Here is a 24609-nt window from a genome sequence, read left to right on the forward strand (position 1 = left end):
CCTCAGCCTCCCCAGCTACTGGAATTATAGGCATGTACCATCACAACCAGCTCAAATATTTAATCTTTATACCTGGCAGTTTTATGTGATCGTGTTTTGTGCTTCTCTGGCTTTGTGAGACTGGTAGTAACTGACAGACTGCATTAAGTGGTCACTGTGTAAGTGAAGAAGAGCTAAAACTAGAAAGTTAGAGGGGTCTAAAGGAGACCCTGCTGCACCTAAAAAGAGCCACTGTGGGCTCTCTGGTCACTTGTTTAGCAGGTCTGCAGTGAAGAAATTTGCAATAGACTGGAGATTGGAGCAGGAGAATGCTTTGGCACATGATTGATTTTCTTCATTTTAGCTTCTTGTTCATTGCGCAAGGTATTCATGGGTCAAGGCAACAACAAGGATGACCTTGTGCTGTTGTAGAGACACCTTCTCACTTAGCACAAGAAATCCAGCCTTCTCCTCCCAGGGACATGAACATCAAACTGAGTATCCAATTAAATCTCACATGCATGCAATGCAATCTTCAAATAAAATGGCCCAGGGTTTTTTTTAGAGCACATCCTTCAGATTTTCTACCAGTCACTCCAACATTTGTCCAGTCTTGTTTGAAGGCTTGGGAAGCTTATTCAGCTGAGTCTCAGAACACATTAGAAGTGTCTGAACAGGGTCTGGCAGACACTGATGATCTAGGCAACAGCTCCTTCCTACATCTTCCTTGCTGTGGGAACTGAGATTATGTTAATGGAAACAACATGCCCATCCCCCCAAAATGAATCATGACTGGTCTTGGCTTTCACGGAATTCCTAACCCCCTTGGCCAGCTACCAGTTGTCCCACTCTCCTTTGCCACCATGTGACCATGAGACACAGCTCTGCCCAGGAAAACATCAGGAGATGTTGCTGGAGAGTTTTAGAAAGAGAATACCTATTATCTTTTTGGGGAGCTGGTGTAAGAATGTGCAAGCTGGGACTTTAGCAGCCATTCTGCAAACACAGAGTACCAAGCATGAGAAATGCTTGACATACAAGATAGAAGAATAGAAGGATGAAAAGAATTTGGTTTCTCCATACACTGAAACCTATAAAATATCAATGTAAGAGATTGTAGAACACACAAATAAATGGAAAGATTTCCTGTGTTTATGGATTAGAAGAATATTGTTCAAATATCTTTAGTACCCAAAGTCATATCTACACATTCAACATAATCCATATCAAAATTCCACTGGATTTTTTCACAGACATAGGAAAAAAATCTAAAATACACATGGAACCACAAAAGACTCCAAATAGCCAAAGCAATCTTGAGAAAGAAAAACAAAGTTGGAGGCATCATACTTCCTGATTTCAAATTATATCACAAAGCTGTTGTAATCAAAACAGTATGATACTAGTATAAAAACAGACATAGAGACCTGTGTGATACAACAGAGAGCCATGAATCCATCCAATCAGAAATGAATCCATGCATATATATAGTCAACTGATTTTTCAATAAAGGGTGCCAAGCAAACAATAGACTCTTAATAAATGGTGTTGGGAAAACTGGATACTCACATGCAAAAATTTTCTGAATGAAATTGAACCCTTACCTTATATTGTACACAAAAAATCTATTCAAAATGAATTAAAGACTTAATATGTGTTGGCAAGGTTATAGAGAAAAGGGAACTTTTGTCCACTATTGATAGAAATGTATGTTAGTACAATGAGTATGGAAAACCAATAAGGAAAAATTAAAAGTAAAACTGCCATATGGTCCAACAATGCCATTTTTGTGTATATATATCCAAAGGAAATAAAATCACTATCTTGAAGCAATATTTGTACTCCCTTGTTCACTGCAGCATCATTTACAATAGCCAAGATATGGAAATAACTAGAGGCTCTATGTTAGTCAGCTTTCTGTACTATAACAAACACCTGAAGTAATCAATTTATAAAAAGAAAAGGTTTATTTTGGCTCATTGTTTTCTAGGTTGCACTCCATGATTAGGCAGACCCATTCCTTTTAGGCCTCTGGATAGGGAGCTGAATGGTAATGGTGAGGAGCAAATGATGGAGCAAAACTTCTTCCCTCATGACGAGGGAGTAAAAGGAAAAGGAAGGGGCCAGGATCCCACTGTCCCCATTTGAGGGCCTGCTCCCCAGTGACCTAAAGATGTTCCACTAGGCCCCACCTCTTAAAGGCTCCACAGTCTCAGAATAGTGCCACCCTGAGGATCAAGTTTTCAACACATGAGCCTTCAGGGGACACTTAAGATCCAAACTTTATATATTTATAATCTCCAGCCTTCACCAATAGATGAATGAATAAAGAAAATGTGATACACACACATATGCACAAATGGAATATTAAGGCTTTAAAAAGAAGGAAATCTTTCCACTTGCAACCAGATAGATGAACCTTGAAGACATTATGCTGAGTGAAATATGCCAGGCATAGGAAGCCAAATACTACACCATCTCCTTGGGTGTGAAATCTAAAAACAGTTTGAATGGGGTAATGAAGATGTGAATGGTGGTTACCAGGGACTGGGTGATGAGGCCAAAGAAAAGATATTGGTAAAAGGGTGCAAATCTTCAGTTGTAAGATGACTAAGTCCTGGAGACCTAAAGTATATCATGGTAACCAATAATGGCTAATGATAATGTGTCATATACTTGAATTTTTTTTTCCAGTGCGGGTGGGAAAGGGAGCTGGCTATACTTGAAATTTGATTAGAGTAGATCTCAAGTGTTCTCATCATCACTAAAAAAAAAAAGAAAGTAATTTTGAGGTGATAGTAATGATAATTAGCTAGACTGTGATAATCACTTCACAATATATACATATATCAAAATATGGGGGGTTTTGTTGTCTTCTTGAGATGGGGCGCTCCTGTGTTGCTCAAACTGACCTTGAACTTCTGGGCTCAAGGGACCCTCTCACCTCAGCTCTGAGTAGTTGAGACTACAGGCTGGCACTACCATGTACAGCTCAGAACTGCGTGTTTTATACCCTAATTTATACAATTTTTCTTTGTCAGACATAGCTCAATAAGGTTGAGGGGAAAAAAGAGTGTGGTCCTTGGTATTGTTGATCCACTGCTCTGGTCTTGGAATCATTTTCCTCTAGTCCCCCTGTTAGAAAGATGAGGACTGTCTTTATTGCCTCAGCCATGGGAGGGATTCCATCACTTGCAAACAAAAGCACTCCTGGCTGACACAGCGCCTCCCTGGTTCTATAACCTGGCCAGAGTAGGTTCTGTTGGTCACTTCACAGAGCGGCTTTGCAACCAGTTACCTTCATCTGCAAAGGAGGGATAAAAATGCTTACTTGATCTCAAACAAACTCTGATTCAGGAGATCAGTGTGGTCTGTGCATCAGCAGCTCAGTATCCTCTAGAGATCTGTTAGAAACATAACTTTTAACCTCCCACCCCAGCTGTACTAAATTAGCATTTCATGGGTGAACTGAGCAATGCAGGTTTTAATAGGTCCCCAGGACTTGAGAAGGGTCAAGTGGATTGGCTGCAGGTCAGAAGCACGTGGGGCACCTAACAGACTTCTCAAACTCTACCTACAGGGTTCTGATCTGTATTCTGTATCTGTATTCTGCAATGCTGCAATGGTTCTGTATCTGCATTCTGCAATGCGCCCTATGACTTTGTATTTACCAAAAGGTCAGAGTAAAACCAGATGTGAGAACCAACAAAATGGGTATGAAAGAAGGTCACATATGCCAAGGGGCTATCACTCAAGCAAGGGATAAGGAATGGACTTGGGGGCCTCCAGGGGCAGGGGAGCTGAATTAAGGTTTTTTTCACCTGTAGATGAGAAAATCAAACATTTGGTCTTAGCAGCCCTGAGAGTCGCCAACTCGGGAAGGTTAGACCTTGCAGACCAACAAGCAAACATGGAATTAGTGAATGTTAAGATCAATGAACTTCTCAACGCATGAGCAACAAGAGGAAGAGACTGTTGTTTTACTAATGTTGATAAAGCAGCCTCATCACACACAAGAGCCAGACCCGGTTTATCCAAAGCAGGTTTTCTCTTCTACTCTTACCAGGTTTATGAGGCAGCAGGTTTGCACTTCAGATGTTCATTTATAGAGTGCTAGACGACACCTGCTTTGTGCGGGGCTCGTGCTTTGGGGGTGGTTTTGTTTGGAAAATATTATTTTAAAATAACATACAGGCTAAGCATTCCCGTCATCTTCAGGCATTTTGCCTTCTAAAAATGTGCAGCTTGTTAAGGATCAAAGCCTCCACGGAAGCAGCTCCTCTCTGGTAATGTGATTTTGCCGTCTCTCCTCCCTTACCTTTTCCCTTCTCCTGGAAACAAGGGAAAGATGGAAGTTGTGGGGGTCTCTTCCCCACACCCCTGTCTCCCTTCCAGGAAACTGCTGCCCCTTCAGGACCTCTGCCCCCCATGCAGCTGAGTGAGGGAGGGGATTCCAGTGCTACCAAACAACAACCAAGAGCTCACTGATTACTTCAAAAGATGACAAGATACCAAGTCATTATTTTGAAAATCAGAAGATAAAAAAAGAAAAGTATAGCCAGCGCACCTATAATCCTAGCAGCTCAGGAGGCTGAGGCAGGAGGATCACAAGTTCAAAGCCAATTTCAGCAACTTAGCAAGGCCCTAAGCAACTTTGTGAGAACCTGTTTCAAAACAAAACATAAAAAAGGCTGGGGGTGTGGCTTAAGCGCCCCTGGGTTCAATCCCTGGTACTAAATAAATAAATAGGATGGCAGCGAATTTAAAAAAGGAAAGTTAAGCTCTTATCCTCCTTTCCCTATATGAACTATACCTAAGGCTAATCTAATTGTTGAGGCAAAGTTTGTCTTCATAGAAGCTGATTATGGAAGAGGGATACAATTAGAATATCACCATTTTGCATGTGGGAGGGAGAAAGAAGAAAGAGAGAGAGGGGGAAGAAAAAGGAGGAAGGGAATACATTTTTAAGAAACACCATTCTGCAAACTAGAATGAACCATCTAGGAAAAGATCATCAATGACTGTTCATATCACAAAGAAAGAGACAAGAAGATATGGCATGTCACCTATAACGTCCCACCACCCATAAAGGCTTGTGAGGAAATTTAAACTTGAATCTAGTTAAAGTCTACAGACTGATCAACATTTCCTGGAAATATAACGAATGGAGGACTATCCTAAACACCACTAAAGGAGTACCATCACCACAATCCAGACTGTGGGAACTTTGTGACACCAATGATCCATTTCCCCAATATACTGCATGGGGAAAATGAGATAGAAGGGGAAACCTCCAGGTTAAATGAGATTCAAGAGTCATATTAACCAATCAAAATGTGTAGCTCTGTCTGACCCCTGATTGAACATACTTCTAAAAAATTTTAGGACAAAACAGGGAAATGTGAACAAGGATATTTAATGATATTAAGAAAATACATTGACTTGGGGGCAATGATAGTTTTGTGGTATATCCTTCAAAAGGAGCCTTTGTCCCTCTCCTTAGGCTACATATTCAGACACAGATGAGTGATATGATATCTAGAATTTCTTTCAAAATAATCATGAGTGGTAGGGAGTAAGCAGGGATGTAGAGAAAACAAGACTACCATAAGCTGATAACTGAAGTCAGAAGGAGGGAAATGAAGGCCCTTTATACAACATTCCACAATAGTATTTTTGACATTTTCCTTCTTAAAAATACATCATTTTAATTTCTACTATTATACATACATTTTATATTGGCCATACTATATTAGTGTAATAGCCCATGCTTATCATTTACATATATAGATTTATTAGTTTTTACCTCTCTTTACTAATTAGGGTATGCCAAAAGTTTGGATTTTGTTTTAAAACTTACCTACCCAGCCAGAATGGAAGGTCTATGAACATAAAGACTTCCCTACTGTATCCTTCACAGGGCTAATACTTTATTTAGCATCTCAAACACTTATTTGAAAATGCACGTTATTAAGACACCATTCCGGAAGCAGGTATTGCCCACCTGGTCTTCCAGTTGCAGTTATCTCCGTGCTGACTTCGTTCAGTAGAGGTTACACAGGTCATATGATCAATCTTTAGACCAGGAAAACTTTGGGGGTTTTTGTTTGTTGTTTGTTGTTATTTGGGTGATTAACCACTGAGCTACATCCCCAGACCTTTTTATTTTTTACTCGGATACAGGACCTCACTAAGTTGCTGAGGCTGGCCTTGAAATTTTGATCTTCCTACCTCAGCCTCCGGAGTCACTGGGATTACAGGCATACACCACCGTGCCTGGCTCAAGACTGTTAACGTGAGAATTTATGAAGAGAAAAGGAAAAAAGTTGAGACTAAATAAAATATTTTAAAAATATTTTTTAGTTGTAGGTGGACACAATACCTTTATTTTATTTATTTATTTATTTTTTATTGTAAACAAATGGGATACATGTTGTTTCTCTGTACATGGAGTAAAGGCATACTATTTGTGTAATAATAAATTTACATAGGATAATGTTGTTTGATTCATTCTGTTATTTTTTCCCTTCCCCCCACCCCTCCCACCCCTCTTTTCCCTCTATACAGTCCTTCCTTCCTCCATTCTTGCCCACCTCCCTAACCCTAACCCCAACCCTAACCCTAACCCCAACCCTAACACTAACCCCTCCCACCCCCCATTATGTGTCATCATCCGCTTATCAGCAAGTTATTTATTTATTTTTATGTGGTGCTAAGGATTAAACCCAGTGCCTCACATGTGCTAGGCAAGCACTCTACCACTGAGCCACAACCCAGCCCCAAACTGCATTACTGAATGGAGAACTTTATAGACATTGTAAATTAACACACAATTCCAAATACTGTAGAGGAGATTCTGTTTCCTGATTAGACCTCCTTACCAAGGTGACTAAGACAAGGTGGAATCCTATTGAGGTGTTACTACAAAGCATCTGTCTGGATTCTCCCTAGTGTTGTCCTGGACCCTTTGTCCCAGCTTTCTCCCTCCAGTATTTGATGGTTTACCTATTCTCATTTTAGAGAGTTCCCCATCTTCTATTTCCAGTTGCTTTGTGGTCAGGCTTCTTCGGTATTTTCTCAAGCACTTTGAGCTTGAACTCTCTCTTCTCCTAGTTACACAGACCTTAAGGGAGCTTCCTCCCTTTGCTCACGGACCATCCATCCCCTGGTAGGTCTCACTGTGGGAGCAGTTTTCCTCCCACGTGACACACCCATCCTCCCCCATGGTCTCCCTAATTGAACTGCCCTCGCCCGGGAGCTTGGGGATTGGGAGAATGGGTTTTATCCTGCCTTGATTTCTTATAGGAGCATCATTTGCAGTCAAGTGCAACTTACAAAAGAATGTCCCCTTGGAGTCACCCTACCCCCAATAACTTGTTCAAGATCACCCAGGAGCAGGGTATGTCTCCATCTGAGTACTTTCTGCTGGGTTGTACTGTCTCCCAGAAGGCTTTTGGGTAGCACTGTCACATCAGTTGATAGAAAAGTATATTCTGTTTACCTAGGCCAAATTTTAGGAGGAAATCTTATATTCAGCTCTCCAAATGCTTTGGAATGTGCTCAGGTTCGACAGACTGCAATTTTAATTTATAAAAAGTTATAATTATGATAATTAAAAGCTAGCACTTATATAGCACTTACTATGTGCCAGGCACTGTTCTAAGTATCTTACATACATTGCCTCGTTTAGTTAGTTCTATTATTATCTTCATTTTATAGCTGGAGAAGCTGAGGACAGAGGGGTAAGTGGGAGTGAGGTCTGGCCCTAGGCAGTCTGGCTCCAGGTCTGTCCTCTTAGCTGCTTTGCTGTGCTGCTTTTTTCAATACAGTCCCCACTGAGAAGAAGAAAGAAAAATCTAGAAGAACAGAGAGACTGAACTATAGCTCAGGCTGGGTTTGAGGGTGGGGGCAGAGCGGCTTAGTGAAAGAGCTGTGAATGAGAAACCAGAAAACCTGGGTCTCACCTGGCTCTTCCACTATCTTTGTGTAACAGAAAAGTCATTTTGTCCATCTGGGCCTATTTCCTTGTCTCTTAAAAAATGAAAATTATGCCTACTGTTACCCCTCTAGGGTTATTGGAAAAATCTATTCAACATTACTATGAAGAAAAGTGCTACATGGGAGAAAGTGCTAAGGATTCCCATTTTTAGATGAGCTTAGGAGGACTTTGATTTGGCATCTGAAGGTAATAAGTTCCTATTTTTGTTTTCAGGGCACTATATTTGTATGTGTCTTGTAGAACCCACACTTGGAAATGCTGACAGCAGGCTTCAGGACAGCTGAGCCCCACTAGACACCAAGAAAACCCATGGCTCTGGTTGCATCTTTCAACATGACGGATCCACAGTAAGTACTGTTGGGAACTGCTCTCTGCATCCACAATGTTGCTATAAACCTCCCATAAGACAAGAACCTTCTACTCCAGCAACCACTGTATACATTTGCTTTACCAGGAGGCCACAAAATATGGGGAAACCTTTCAAAAGTAAGCTCAACACGAGGTTAGGAAGCACTTAAAGACATTAACAAAATGGGAATTGTAAGGAAATTTAGAAATCATGAGGAGGTTTTTAAAATCAGCAACAGAATTCTTAAGGGAGAATTGCTTTCAGTTCCCCAAACCTAAGGCACCATGTGGACCAACCACTTAACCTTGCCAAGCAACTCATTGGTAAAAACGCTAAGATGAGAATAACATTCCTATAATTACACCACACTCTCCTGGGCCTCTCTAGCTCTGGGCCTGGCTACTCAGTCACCTGCAGCATGAATCCATTATCTATGGTCACAGTAGTGCTGAAGGATAGCTAACCTCAGTAGAATTAACAATAGATGATTATTCTGCACATATCTGGGGTGATAGCTCTGATCTTGCCTGGGCTCACCCTTGGATATGGGGCTGGACTGGCTGTCAGCTGATCTAGATGAGACTGGACTCTTCAACATGACTCATCTTTCAGTAGCCTGGGCTGGTCACCCTCTGATGGTGGTGTTGGAGGGGCGAGAGCACAGGCAGAAATTCACAAATGCCTTTTCAAGCCTCACTGGCATCATGTCTGCTAATACCCCATTGTCCAAAACAAGTCATATGATAGAACACTGAATAAAAGGTTGGGGAAAATTATTCTTCCTCTTGAGAGGACAGGATGCAAAGTCAAGTGGCAAAGGTGTGTGTTCAAGGAGGGATGAAGGATTAACTAACACATTTGGTCCACCACACTATTCTTCATACCCAAGGCCAGGGTATAGTTTTACTATCAGACCATGAACTATGGGGCTTTCAGTCCTCTCTGCCAAGATGATCATTTGACCAAAGATGGTGCTGGTCCACTATGACCATTGGCAGATTGGGAATGGAGGGTGGGAGAATTAAGAAGGCAGAAGTACTTTGTTCCATGCTTCTTGGAGCCATAATCTATTAGTCTTAGAAACTCTCTAGCCCTCCTTGAACACCCACTGATAAGAAAGTTCTATTTGTACAGTTGAAAAATCCATAGTTTCCTTGAATAGTTTCAAAGAGAACAAATTCAATTCAGCAGCTACATTTTTGGAAACATCTGGAGGAGGTGGGATTCCCCCCAGAAAACACCCACGCTTTTAGATCAGTTGTTGAGAAACATAGAAGCAGCACATCCTATGACTGTTCCGCCTAAAGATCTTGAGTCATTTTGTAAATGTCACACAGTGATGAATACTATTATCTGTACTTGACAGGTAGCAAAAAGCAAAGGTTTAAATAAGACTTATAAAGGAGACTCGGGGCCTTGGGAATTACTTGGTGAATTCAGGCCCTCTGGGCAGCCTACCTGTGGCACTCAAATAAAAACCCCTACTTTTCCCTCCATTAATGTGGGTGATCCAAGAAAAATAGAAGTGCTCAGATTCATCTCTGAACTTCCTGGATAATGGCCACTGGGTGTCATTGTTTAGGTTTCAATAGTTTTAAGAAAAGTTTAGAATTTAGAGTTCCCCATCCAAGTGGCAGGCAGGGCTTGTCACTCCAGAGCTTTCCACTCTTCTCTGTGTTCCTCTTATCCATATCAGATCATAGAGTAAGAAGGAGTGGCCCTTAAGAAGCCTCTGTTTCACCTCCTTGTTTCAGTTGGAGAAACTGAGGCCCAGAAAGAGCCCCACTGAAGGAGACATTCGGGCTGGCACCAGAACCCAAGAGCATTGTATGGTACCCTGGGCTGTCACCTCAGTGTTGAAACTGACCTCATTTCCCTGGTCACTGACCCTTGGTGTTCCCTCAAATATTTAATCTTTTTTTCTTTTTATGTACCAGGGATTGAACCCAGGGGCATTTAACCACTGAGCCACATCCCCATTGCTTTTTATATTTTATTTACAGACAGGGTCTCACTTAGTTGCTTAAGGCCTTGCTAAGTTGCTGAAGCTGGCTTTGAACTCACAATCTTCCTGTCCCAACCTCAATCTTCCTGTCCCAACCTCCTGAGCTGCTGGGATTACAGGCATGCACCACCACAACCAGCTCAAATATTTAATCTTTACGTCTCTTCATTCATACTTTTAAACTTTTAAACCCCTTTTGTTTGACCAGAGGCACAAGACTCAGTCCCTCAGATTCTACAGGATAAATGTGGGTCAATGATGTGTTGGAGGGACCAAAAATGGCACCCCAAGAAATAAAAGCAAAATTATCTAGTCCAGCATCTTTCAGCAAAGTTTCCATTAGTGTTTGGCAGGACAGTGCACAGTTGTTAGCACACTGCAGAATTTATAAAATCCCTACGCCTGCTCAGATGTCAATAGTGACTGCCAAAAATGCCTCCACAAATTGCCGAATACCTGCTGGTGGGTTGGGAGGTGGTACCGCCCCTGGCTGGGTCATCCTGCAATGCCAGAGTTGTGGGTTGTTTGCAGTGCCCAAGGTGAGCCTGGCAGCAACACGGGAGCCCCAAAATTCCTCAGACATTTGATCAGGTGACCCTCATTTCCTACTCCCAACTTGTTAAAGGGAGATACAGTAGAACCACTTCAAGTAGGAAGGGAGCAGCCTCCCTCAGCCAGCCCAGGCCCTCCCATCCTCACCACCCCAAGACCCATGAGGTCCCTCCAATCTCCAGGTTGGCTTCCAGCCACCAGCAGTATGCCTGGTTGTGAACAAAAACATCTTTTCTCTTCGTGGTACAGATGATAGAAACATTTCAAAAGACCTTCACAAAGCACCGCATGAGACAATTTAAAAGAATATATCATTCCAATATAAAGGGTAATGACCCAGAATCCTAAAGTCTGAGCCTTGGTTTTGCTGATTGGCAGAGTTATCATCCGAGTCTTCACCACCGACCTACTCCAGAGCTCCTGGGTCCAGACCTGGGCAATTGCTCTTCCCATTCTCCCTTTGCTCCTCAACTGGTGAAAAAGGTGGACTAGTCAGGGCTTTGGTCCTATCTTTGGGTGGCCCTTAGGAAGACTGGCAACCTCGCACTTCCTCAGTCTCCCAACAACACTGGATTGCTTCTGGTACCCCTGCCCTCCTCTCCTAGAATGGACCAAGTATTTTGGTCCTAGGGGCTAACATTTCCTGTCATTCCTCCTCTCCCTCTCAGGCCTGCCATCGAAGGAGGGATTTCTGAAGTTGAGGTCATCTCCCAACAAGTAGATGAAGAAACCAAGAGCATGGCCCCCACACAGCTGGTGACATTTGCCTATAGGGACTTACCCCTGGCTGCCGTCGACCTCTCCACGGCCGGCTCGCAGCTCCTGTCAAATCTGGATGAAGAATACCAAAGAGAAGGGTAGGTACTGCCGCTGAGCCTGCTGAGGAGTCTCCTGGGTGACTCCCTGGGTGTCCATGGGTCCCTCCCAAGAGCTGGGGACAGACATTAGAGATGCTGAACCGTGAGGGAGCAAAGGGTCACACCAGGCCTCTCTCTGGCCCTTTTCTCCTCAGACATTATTTACTCAGGAAATTATTCTGGACACAGAAAACACCTTTTGTTTCTAGAAAACCTCTTGTGTCTTATGTGTCATTTGCTTGGAACTCAGAGAATAAAATCTATTTTGGGTATGGAGGGACACTTACGGCCCATCCAACTCTCCCTCTGTACACTTGGGAAACAGGAGACCCACAGGGATGAGGGATTTGCCCAAGGTCACAGAGCCCATAAGGGATGGACATGGACTGCCCTTCCCCTTTATCAAGCAAAGCACTCTGCATGCAGTAACATGCAGAGTATATAAGGGAATTTAACAGAATACAGCTAGGATGTTTGCAGACATTATCTCCTCCCTTTCCAGTGAGGAACAACAAGGAATATTAGTCCCTAATTCAAAAGAGTGCCCCTTATCACCCTGTACTAAGCTTGTCAATCAGATCAGTCACCTTTGTTTCTCAATTAACTTCTCACTAGCCTGGTCTGTCTTAACCAGCGTACTCTCTGTAGGGGAATAGTAGAGTGTTCCAGGTGGATGCTTGATGCCCTGTTTTGTAGTAGTAGAAGGTTGGGGAATTGAAGGGCAGAGAAGGGCAGGAACAAGTCCTAGGGTCACACAGCCGCTCACAACATTGCTTTCCCCAGCCCAACCCTGCAGCTCTTAGACACAGAATTGTAAACATCAGCGAGTACCTCAGGAGCCAATTCTGGGTGACTCTCCCAGATACCTGTAAACATCTTAAAACATGCTGGCTGCTTTGATTACAAAAACTGAGAGTTGTGGGTATTTTAGAAGCAAACAAGAAGCCTTAACTATAGCTAAATCCGCAGAGCTTGGATTCCCTGTGCCTGGTTCCTGAAGGGGCTTTCCTGGTCCTGAGATAAATTGCCTAACGATTGTGAAACCCTACACCTTCTTTTGCAGAAACGATACCCCAGTGGCTTTCGGTGAAAATACGATTTTTCCAAGTATTGTGCATAGAGTCAGCAGGACATTGGAAGAAAAGGACAGGCAAGCAGGCAGGAGATAACTGAGTATGCCTGGCGGTGGCAGCACTGTCCTTTGTGGAGTAGGCTCTGCACCTGACAACAGCAGAGCCCACTTCTCCTTAGTCCCCACCAGCATGAAGGCTGAGCTAAGTCCTGGGATCCAGGACCAGCTTCATGAATTTGTGCCCTATGCAGTAGCACCTGCCCCATGCTTAGAAGGACTCCAGGGCTTGGCTTACTCTGTTGCTGCCCTCTTGAAATCGACTGGGCTCTACATATTGTGTAGCCAGTGGGTCCTTCTCTGAATACCCAGCAAATCTCTGTGTGACTGCACCCTGGTGGTCAAACACAGTAGTGCATCCCCCTAGAATGCCCTAGCTGTTCTCATTTCCAGACCAGGCCTGAAGATACTTCAGGCCCTTTCCAAGACAACAGTGAAAGGGCATAGAGAGAGGCAGGAAAACTACCAAGGATTCTATTTCGGAGCAATGTCCACGTCTTCCCCGCTGTGTGTGTTACTGCACGTGGGTGTACCACTAGGGGTACACCCCTCCCAGGTGTCCCACACTGAGATGTGCCACTCAGCTGTCAGAAAAGGCTGTCAGAAAGGCCTTGCTCTGTCATTCAGTTGGGATTGCAAGATTTCTTCCAATCAGTGGAGAATACAAATGAAGTGCCTGCAGGCAGAGAGGCCCTTGATTTGATTCGAATCTCCAGGTGTGCCCAGGAAGCTGCTCCTGTTGGGTAAATAGGAAGCAGCCTGTGAAGGAATTGGCCTGGCCACTCACAGCCAGGGGCTCAACTGGCAGCCAAAGGACCTCCTGGAGGAAGGGAAAGCAGGCACAGGACAGAAGCACAAGAGCACACTGTGCAGGGACAGTGCCTGTCATCACAGCCTTGGCTCTTGCCACAGTTCCTGGGGTTTTCCCAAAATTTCCAGCTTGGCCCTTTCCAAAGCAATGTAAACCAAAATGAAGAGTCTGTACAGTGCTGAGCTTGATTAAGCCTCATCCTCGACCACACACTTCTTCCTGCTAAGGGGAGGGCTATAGATAGGCATGTATCTTTTCTATAGGAAATGAAGAGCCCTCAGGGACACCATGGAGAAGGTGCCCAGTGACTCAGCTGCCCTGCACTCACGTCCATTGAGCTCAGTGATAGTCAGTGCTTTGAAATTCCAAGACTGTGAGAGCTGGGGGACCTTAGAAAAAGGTAAGGCATCCTAACAGGACACTGGGCCAGAGTGCAGGGAGCCTGCTCACGATCACATGGCGACAGAGATGGGGACAGCCCCATCCTGACTCCTGATCTAGGCCAGCACCCTGGGCTTCCATTCATCACCTGTCCCTTTACAGTGTCACCACTATGATTATGGGCACCCTCCATTGCCCATGAGGCACCCCTGCAAGGCCACCCTGTTGAATGAATGCCTTTAACTTTTTAGCATGTTTTTTTTCCAAGAAGACTTTGTATTCCCAAATTGTGGTTAAATGCACATAACATACAATTTATCATCCTAACCATCTTCAGTGTATGCTTCAGTCCCTTCACATTGTTATACAATGATCACCGCCATCTGTCTCCAGAACTCTGTACCTGTTAAACAACTCTCTGCCTGCTCCCTCCATCACTCTGCCTTCTGTCTTTGAATTTGACTACTCCAGGTATCTCACGTAAGTGAAATCATACATTACATACTTATTTGTGACTGGCTTATGTCAATGAGAATAAAGCCCTCAGAGTTCATTCATGTTATAGACACGGATCAGAATGTCTTTCCTTTTTAAGGCCAAATAATATTCCATTGTCTGTCTATACCACATTCCACTTAACAATTCATCTGCCAGTGGACACGTAGGTTGCTTCTAGATTTTAACTATTGTGAACAATGCTGCTATGAACAAATGTTCAAGCATCTCTTTGTATCTCTGCATACCTAGCAGTGGATTGCTGGATCATGTGGTGATTGTGTTTTTAATGCCTGAGGGCCCGCCATGCTGTTCACCATTTTACCTTTTCACCAACAGTGCACAAGCATTCCATTTTCCTGTATCTTCACCAACACCCATTATTCTCAATTAGCTACCCTAATCCCTGAGAGCCCTGTGAGGTGAGTGGAAGGAGAAGTCACCCTGACTCAGGCTAAGCCCTGAGTCACAGGTGGAGAGCCACCTGGGGTCAAGCTCCTTGACTTGCCTAGGAGCCCTTTGTCCTTCTGACATGGTCGCCTAGCTGTGCCACATGGCAGCACTGTCTGCCGTCCACTCCCTTCACCTCTGTTGTCAGGAAGCTGCAGGCCAGGGAGGAAAATCAGACAATTGTGCAGATTGGTTCCTCCCCAGACTCAGGGTCTCCAGCCTCAGCTTGATTTTCAGTGGTACCTGACAGTCCTCTTCTGTGGTCCTGGAGAGTCTCCAACAGCTGTTTCTCGTTGCTTCCATTTTCCTCAATTCCCTCTTGCCCTCAGCAGATAACCTCTTCTGGTCCTTCCCCCCGAAGGTAGAGGCAATCCCACCTGGACTGCCCGGCAGCCCCCGGGCTCTCCCTTCAGGTCCAGTCTCATCTGCTGGACTCTGACTCCCTCCCCACCTCAAGAACCTTGCTCCATCTGCTGTAGCCTCTTCCTGTCTCACCACACACTCAGGCCCTCATGTCCTCCCTTGACTCCACGTCCCCGTTGGCCACCACCATCTTTCTTTCTCTTGCAGTCAAACTTCTTGCAAGCCTCACTGGCACCGGCCATGAGCCCTCTACCCGTCCCACCTGTCAGGCTACTGCAGTCCAGCTTCAGCCTCGCCCACGCCCTGGAAACTGTTCCCCTCAAGGACATCAACTGCCTCTTTGCTGCTGGGATCATGATATTGTCCTCTGTCTAGCGTTTGAAACTGGCAGCCACGCCTCCCTCTTGAAACAAGTCTCCCCTCTCTGCCATCACATATACACCCTCCGGACTTTCTTCCGCCTCCCCTGACTGTTCCTTTTAGGCCTTTTTAAAATTGCTTTTCCTCTGCATGTTCTGTAAATGTTGGGGTTCTCCATTTTCTGCCTTTGGCCATTTCCACTCTACTTATTCTGCATGCTGGATAATTTCATCCATTCCCATAACTTCAATTAAATCCTTCAGCTGGTAATGTTCAAAGTCGTACCTCTAGCCTAAATCTCTTGCTCAAACTCCTGACACATATCCAACTGGGTTCCTGGACATCTTCGTGGGGATCCCCACACATCTCAGAATCCTGACAAGTATCTATGCAATTATCTGTTCTGTTGCCTCCAAGTTGCCTGCACGTGTGAGAAGAGAAATGTTCTTGTCTCCACCTAAATCATTGCTAAAAATAGCCTTTTCAGTGGCAGCACTCAAATCTAGCCTGAGGAGCCGTGCCCTGCCTGTCCTGGCCATCTCAAACCAAGTGTGCCCCAAATAGAACTGTTTTATCCCCAGAATGTATTTTTTATGGCTCTAGCCAGTGGAAACTAGATGTTGCCAGGCCTCACCAGCCCATTATCACCAAAACAAGCCACATGTGCATGTAGACTCACGATGGCCCAAAGCCTCCTTCTTGCCTTGACAGGAACCAGTGGCCTCCAAGACACTCCAGAGCCATGTGAAGCCTAACAGTCTCTTACAGTCAGCCCTGGATTTTGTTTTCCTCCTCCATCTCCCCTGCTCTGGCTCCCTCTCATCGTCATTCTAGTGCCCATGAAGCTATAGCTGCTGTTGGCATCCATCATGGGAAAGCTAGTGCCTAGGGCAGCAGCTTCAGGAACCCAGAGCCCGTGCAGTGTGGGCTCCCTGAGGGTGAGCAAGGAAAGCTCTTGTCTTCCCCACCCCGGCTCTGCACCAGGCTGTCCCTGTGCTGCTTATGGCCTTAGCTCTGGTCCTTGATGCCTCTGGCTATTACCTCTCTAGATCCAGGTCTCCAATTCAATCCACTGTGCAGGTGCTTCAGGCCAGCTTGCCATCTTCCTTTCCCTTCCTATATGTGTCCCCCCAACCAATGCCTCCCTCCCTCAATAGTGATAACACAAAACCTCCCTGCATGTCCACAGAGTTGAACAGACATCCAGGAGACGGGGAGACGGGGAGCAGAGATGTCTGACTCAAGCTGAGGCAGTCACGAAATCCTGCTACATCCATAACCTGAGACCAGCTCAGTTTCTTCTCCCTCACATCTCACATTCTGCCATCTTCCTTCACTGAACCATTCTTCCACAAAAGACTGGTTGCTCTATCACACAGTTGTCTTGGACTGTGTGTAACAGAAAACCCACCTCAAATTCACTAGACCCTGGAACATGCAGTCTCGAGCCAGCGCTGAGCAGCTCTGAGGTTGGTCCAACAATTTGCCAGTGTCATAAAGGGTGGGATTCCTTTCCTTATTCTACCGTCAACAGCGCTGGTTTCTTCTTGAAACTGTAAGAGGCCCTTGCAGTTTGTAAGAGGGCTACCTGTAGTAATTAGACTACATCTTTCCTTATTCTCATCCAGCAAGCAAGAATGGATGTCCTTCATTCTCTTGAGAGCACAAAGAACTTTCCCAGAAGCCTCCAGCCACTCTCACCTCATGTCTCATTGGCTAGAATTGAGTCATGGGACAAGGGATACAGGGAAGTCCATAGGCCAATCAGGCCTACCCTTTGAACAGTGCCATTTCCCAATATTCATTGCCGTTCTCCCAATGGGACAGCAGTAGTGTGGATTTGAAGAATCACCCATAATGCATCACAGCCTTTAAGATAGCCAACTCTCTATTCTTAGCCTTCAATTCAGAATTCGATCTTAATTTCATCAAACCTTCCTAGTCATTGTTTGGTTTGAGGGAAAAAAAATCTCCCTCTTAGACTTTCTCTTCAATAACTCAGTCATCTCGATTCTTTCACTCCAGTGCAATTTGACCTGTCCTTGTCGTGGTAGACAATCCTGTGGCTTTGTGTTTGCATATAACCAGAGCCCCTTATTCCTTGGTCTCATTCTTTGGCATTGGACACCACTCCATTCAATGGCAGGAAAGTGAGGTACAGAACCACTTCTCAGCAAACCCTGTCTACCTTTGGAAGAGGAAATTGAGTTCCTAGGAGGCTAACTCATGGCATACACTGCAACTTCTGTGTTCTCTTAACCAACTACAGGACACTGAAGGCATGGTTGGTTTGCTGGGTCTGGACAAGACAAGAGGCCACAAAAGACAGAAAATTCAGAGAACCCCAGAGTTTCCACCCTAGAGAGGCCTGCAGCCCAACAGGAGAGACTCTGGTGATGACATAGGTATAGAGGAAAGTGGTGCAAGGTAGAGTCATTGTCCCTTTCTACAAATGAGGCCCTGTCACATAGAGGGACAGTGCTCTTTTTGGTGAAACAAGGGTGTGGAGAGGGTGAAGAGTTTGGGGAGTAGTCTTTGTCAAAAGTTAAAGTTAAGAAATGAAGGCTCTTCTGCACTTAGCGAGGTTAATTATTTCTAACTTAGGGTTCAGGACTGGGCCCTAAAGGAGGTCAGGGATGGACTCCCAAAGAGCAGAAGCCTGGAGGAAGTACAGATCTTGGGGAGGCCAAAAGGGGTGCTGCCACTTGGAGATGATGCCAACAGCACATTGCTGCCAGAACTTCACAGCAAGAGGAAGACAACAAAATGGGGGCACAGGGATATTTTTGAGACATCAGGTTAGAAAAATAAGATGACCCAATATAGCAAAGATCTCTAAATAAGGACTGAAATAATTTTAGATATGCCAGCAAGAAAAGCCTCGGGGCAAAGAGAAGGGAGGGGTAGCGGCCTATGAAGCCACGGCCCAAAATGTCTCCCTCTCTTCCCAGAATGTCTTGCTTAAGGACCAGGTCCTCCAGAAAGTCTTCTGTCCCCCACCTCATCAGGCTAGGGCCTCACCTCAGTGCTCCCACAGCCCTTGGCCTTCATCCGTCACCATGCTGGCAGCAACCCTGGGCTCCTCCTCTCTTTCCAAGCCTGTCTCCAGTACTGGACCAGGTGCTGGAACAGAGGAAGTGTCGATGAATGAGTAAGTGAATTCTTTCATGGGGCTGTCTTAAGATAAGGATTAGAAGAGAGAAGGGGGAGCAAGTTGCCCTCAGAGAGAGTTGATTGCTGACAGAAGGAAGAGCCACGTGGGAGGACCCAGGCTTCTCATGCCTGGAAGTCAAGAAGGCCATGGTGCACAGCTGCCCGCCTGCTCCCCAGCATCCTCGCTCCACAAAGTCAATCTAAAAGAAAGAAATCATATTTGCTTCAGGACATGCCACCTCCACTTAGTAAGAGATTAATATCCTGTTAGAAGAAGGAAAAGCCTTTTGGGGTCCAGGGTTAACAGTTCACCCAGCCATGATGGTGGGATTGTGAAGTCCAGAAGTTCCGCATCACATGGTTTGTGAAGCCTTCTAGAGCTTCATTAATCCACTTTATTAATGCCAGTGAGACTTGTCTGTAAGAAAACACCATCCTCCTTCTTGTATACCAGCTGCCCCTGTCCCCAAGTTGACCCTGCACATCCACGACCCTCTTTATAATTTTAGAAGGCTCAGGCTTTCACCAGGGCTCTCAAAACCCCAACCAGGGAATACAGGTTTAATTCAGATCAAAATGTTTCCTGGTGCGGATGTGCTATTTCATTTTCCTGTAGGTTAGGAACCCTAACGACTTTTCACCCACAAAGAAGGCAATTAATTCAGATACCTGATTTCTCAGCAAAATCTCCACCTCCGCACAAGGCATTACAACCACCGGAGACCACTAGATGGCGGCAGAGTGCCTCTGACCACCTGGGGGTGGGGCGCGGTGCCTGCAGGGAGGGGAGAAAAGTCTAAAGTTTACCCTAAGGGCAGGCTCCCCAAGGAAAATGAGTGGAGTTAATGGCATCAGGGATGAGATGGGGGCCCCAAATCATCCGTGAAGATACCTGGGATCCCGTCGTCAAAGAGGAGGGAAAGCATAGCCAACCCAGAGAGCTTTGCAGTGGAAAGGAGGGGTGTGCCTGAAAACTACAGCCAACTTCCAAGTCACCTCTACCAGGTTAGGAAGCAGCCTCATCCAGGCAGCCCTGCTTGCAAAGCACAGCCCAAAGGAGATTCTCAGACTTGTGGCCAGTTCCCAGAATTGAGAATTCCAGGGATCGAAAGGGGCCTTATGGGTTCTTGGTCCAACATACCCCACTCCCTTCCCTGAGTCAAGCTTGAACCCTTGCCAAGCAATTGGGAAGCCACTCCTTGACCACATCCTACCTAGGTGGCAGTCCTTCAGAAATGTGTGGATGAAGCCTGTGGTCCCCTGAGTAGGAACAGCCAGTCCATGGCATGTGTTGGTCATTGTACTCCCAGGAGGGCTGGGGGTTAGTAGCTTGCCAAGTGGAGTGACAGTTCCTGCCTCCTAGCCCTGAGCTCTTGCAACCACACCCTGCTGTCTTTCCCAGAATTGACATTTCTGAGGATGCAAAAAATGTGAGATTCTAGGACAAGCAAACGCCAGACTTTGGTGACCCCAGCAACACACCCATCCCTTTCCCTCCTCCCCATGGCATTGGGGCTAACCTTTAGCTCCGATTGCGGAACAGAAGCTGCCTGCCTGGAAACTGCAATTTATTTAGTTCCCCAGAGAGCTGGGAGTGTCACCTCTGACCTCCACTCTGAGAGTTCTTTTGTGGAAAGTGCTGTGTGCTCATGTTCCTGGGTCTATGTGTGTTGCTGTTGCTTACATGTATAAAGCATAACACGTTGCTTACCACATGCATCTCCAATAATGATGAGTCAGATACAGGAGCAGTAAAAAAAGGGGACTGATTATCTAATTCTGGGTAGATAATCTAATTCTAGATATCTTAGAATTGGGTACAGGGACAAAGGAGAAGCTCAATGGTGCTTTTTTTTTTTTTTTTTTTTTTTTTTTTTTATTCTTTCTGGAAAAGGGAGGAAGAAGCCCCTGTAAGCATTTCAGATATTCAGTAAAAGGGTGTCCCTGTGAGTATCAGGTTGGTAATTGTCACAGGTCAGGATGCATTCCTTTGGAGAAGTTGTGCCCATGTGAGCTCATTTCCCTAACCTGCTTTTCTTTCCCTTTGTGGTTTTATGGATGTTGTTGCTTGTTTGTTTTTGTTTTTGTTTTCTCTGTTGCTTTGTTGAGTGGTTTAAGGCTAGGAGCTCCTTGCACAGTCCGAGTTAACTTACAAGGCTGCAGGTTCCATGGGGACAAAGGCCCTCTCCACCTCATGTGCCCAGTGCACTGCCTGGCATTCAGTGGGCACATAATAACAGATGTGGAATGGAATGGATGTTGAAACTACCCAGAGTTTGATAATTTGGCCCTTTTTTAATGCTTCTGTATTTGAACCATTGTTGTAGAGGTGTATGGTAAGTGACGTGTATGTTTCACATATGCTATTTTTAATATTTTAAACCTTCACTACACCCCTGCAAAGGCAGAGACCCTCAGCTTGGGGATTAGGAAACTAAGACTCAACAGATCGCACTCAGCAGTCAGTCAGTATGGGGCTGAGATTTGGAGACACTAGTTGCCCCTGGAAACCAAAATGGAAAAGTCTGGCTGTTCCACACCACAGAAGAAAGTTGAATGACTTGCCTTTTGAACAACTGAAGTCATACTTGTAAGTGTGCAGAACAGCTCCTGGTGCATAGTATGTACCATGTAAGTGCCAATTAAATCAATGAAAATGAAACCCAGGTCAATGAAAGAAGTTAGATTTTCTCTGACATTATTTTAGTCCTCTGGAGTACACACAGTAAAGAAAATAAAGTGGGGCCCAAGATGTGCTGCTGATGATCGAAACAACCACCAAGTCTGGCCAGGGCACCCAGGACACAGGCGCTGAGCATCATAGAATTGGAGCATGTGGAGCAGGAGGGGTCTCAGACCACCCAACCCTTGGATTTTAACCAGGAGCCCAGGTCTCTTCAGATGATCCATCTGTGAGATCCAAGGAGCCCATGCACCTGTTATAATTACACACAGTATACTCCAGCCCCTCCCCAAGTTCCAGGCCAGGAGAATCAGTGCAGCCGCCCCTGCCTCATCATGCATTCTTCCATCCCCACCAGCCTGGTAGCCATAGCAGCCTGAGTGCATCGCAGATTGTGGGTGGGAGAGACTGGGCCCTGCAGGAGCAAGCTCAGCCCCTGCCATCCCGTGCCACCTGGTTCTACTTCACCTTTCAGGATGGGACATGTCAGGCTTGGGAACACTGCCCAACGGAGAAGTGACCTGAGCCACCTCCTCCCAGCCTACTCCCGTGGCTCTACCTCCCATAAAAAAACCATCGGGAATTTGCCAAAGTCCATTTTCATATTCTCAAATTTGTTCTCTTAAACTTTTATCCAAATGCCTAAGAATATAAAGCAGGAGCAACAAAGATGCTCATCTCCCTTTCCGCCCCAGGATTCCCCTGAGGCCTCAGGAGTTACTGGCAGAACCTCAAGGTAGAATACTTGCCCACCTGCCAGGCAAAGCCATCTGGTTGTTGGTATTTGTAGACTTTGGCAGTCCCAGCGGCTCCCAATGCTGTCCCCTTCACTGTTGGGCACCAAGATAGGAAAGAGAGAGATGCCTGCCCTCTGGTGGTGGTTTGAGGAATGACAGCACCCTGAGAGCCCTCAATGTGCTGGATGCAGCAGATGGAAGGAAAGCACCTTCTCTAATTAAACAGTCGATGCTGATTACCCCTGTGGCCCATTAAGGCCTTTGAGTCATTAGTTAACCACTCAGGGATCTTTGGGAACTGGACACATTCTATTTTGCTACTAAAACACAGTCTCCTAGGAATGTCTGAGTCATTTGAGTTTCAGAGGAAATTTTATTAACAGTTTGGTATTTTCAAATATGGGATTACCCAGAAAGTGTGCAGTTTCAGCCCCACCACTCAAGACCCCATCTATGCTGGGGACTCTGTTCTAAACCCTTGGGGCCTGTGTCCCTACAGCAGTAGTGTAGCCCTGCTCCCATTTCTGCTATTCAAAAAGAAGCTCAAAACCCTGAGACTACTTTGTCCCCATTCCAGGCCCCTCTCAGCTATAAACGTGGCCTGCCCCGCAATGCAGGTTCAGTGCTTCCCCACCCCTGGGCTCACTTGGACCCTGCTGTTTCATCTTTCCTGCTCCTAAACCCTCTTTGCTATGCCCTGTTCACCTTCTGAGATACCTGCCACCTCTTGTCCCCTAAAGCAGTGTTTCTCACCTGTATCACCAGGGATCTCACTGAACTGCACTCCCTAATTCATTTGGCATAAGGGGAGGGCTGAGTTTCTGGAGTTCCAATGAGATCCCAGGTGGTACTGATGGCTCTGGTTCATGGATCCCAAGAGTGTCATGGCCCAGGACAGTGGTTCTCCATCTCAACTGCACATTGGAATCACCTGAGAATCAACACCAAAGCCTGAGTCCTAGCCCTGAGGTGGTGGCTGAAGGGGTATGGCGTGTAACCTGGGCACTGGGATTTTTAAAGCTCTCTTGGTGCTTCTAGTTGCAGCCTAGGCTGAGAACCACTGACCTGGATGTAGGTCCCAGCCCCTCCCCTCATGCCTCCCTGCCCCCCTGCCTCCCTGCTCAAGGCAGCCATCCTTACCAGCTATTGATCCCATAGATACCGTCACCATTGCTTCCTTGCCAGGCAGTCTTCTCTCATCCACTTCAGTTGAGTTCACTGCGGTCTCTGGGAGGAAGGAGGCCACATGGAATGTGATGCAAATGGCATGTCCTTGAAGTTGAGCAGCAAGGGGGTCTCTGTGAACTACCATCACACTGGTTTGGTAGGGACTGGTAGCTGAAGGCCAAGTTCGTGATGGGTGTACAATTGAGGTGGTGTAGGAGTGGAAGAACAGGACCAGAGCAGTCAGTCTCAATTTTGCAGCTACCTTGGGGTTCCTGGGGCACTGTGTTGGTTTTGCCAAGGACAGTGGCTAAGCCAGCACATCTGCCCTGAGTGGTAAATGGTTGGTAAGCTGCACCCACTGCTGTCCCATGACAGCCCAACTCCTGGCTCCTGTCCTTCTGGTACTGAAGGTACTCTGGGGGCTGAATAGAATTTGACCATCAGTTTTTCACAGGCCTCACTCCCTTCAACATCCTCAAATGTCCCCTTCTCAACGAGGCCTACCTGGACCACCTTATTTAAAATGTCAGCTCGCCCTTCACCATCCTAATCCCTCCTAATCCATCTCTGGCTTTTTTCCTACAGTGTCTATCACCTGGTAGTATGCTGTAACTTGTTCTGTTTACTGTTGGACTCTCTTTCACTAGACTGCAACCTGCCCAAAGTGTTTGCCTGTTTTGCTCACAGTGCCACCCAGCATCAGGTGGGTGTCTAGCATTCTGTGAGTCTTGCTATCTGCCTGGTCCTCTACCTCACTCAGATTTCAGGGCCAGGCCAGCCATTGGCTAACTTCAGACCACAGGTGACTCCAGACGTCTGCCTCTCTAGCCAGGGTTGTGCGGCTTGGAGTCCCAGCTATTAGGGAGGCTGAGGGAGGAGTACAGTTTAAACGTAGGAATTCAAAATCAGTCTGGACAACAAAGAGAGACCCCCAGCTAGGAAAAAAAAAAAGATCTGTCAAAAGAAAACAGAGGTCAAGTTTCACACATTTGAAACAGCAGCATAAAGCAGCCTTTCCCTCCCACAGCAGCAGGTGAAGGTTCAAGTCACGTTGCTGTTGAATGAAATGCTTCCTTTCATTTCCTTCATCCCTGTGGCCTCTCCCCTCAGGGTAGAAGGGGCAGTCTCTCTGGGGCTGG

The 24609-nt window shown here is 45.8% G+C and overlaps 1 protein-coding gene across 10 annotated transcripts in view; it reads left to right on the forward strand.

The window, feature by feature from the left end:
• Tmem266 (transmembrane protein 266) overlaps nucleotides 1-24609 on the forward strand; it is a 111305-nt gene that overhangs the window by 35280 nt on the left and 51416 nt on the right. For 4 of the 10 annotated variants that reach the window (XM_047538859.1, XM_047538860.1, XM_047538861.1 and 1 more), the window contains 2 exons: nucleotides 8192-8325; nucleotides 11553-11741. In XM_047538859.1, the coding sequence (XP_047394815.1) occupies nucleotides 8288-8325; nucleotides 11553-11741 (227 nt within the window). In that variant the 5' untranslated portion in view covers nucleotides 8192-8287. Of the gene's footprint in view, nucleotides 1-8191; nucleotides 8326-11552; nucleotides 11742-13944; nucleotides 14082-24055; nucleotides 24174-24609 lie in introns of those variants that run through there. The other 6 variants (XM_047538864.1, XM_047538865.1, XM_047538866.1 and 3 more) reach the window with 6 other exon arrangements.

This window comes from Sciurus carolinensis, chromosome 2, assembly GCF_902686445.1.
Source record: "Sciurus carolinensis chromosome 2, mSciCar1.2, whole genome shotgun sequence".
Classification (NCBI taxonomy): Eukaryota; Metazoa; Chordata; class Mammalia; order Rodentia; family Sciuridae; genus Sciurus; species Sciurus carolinensis.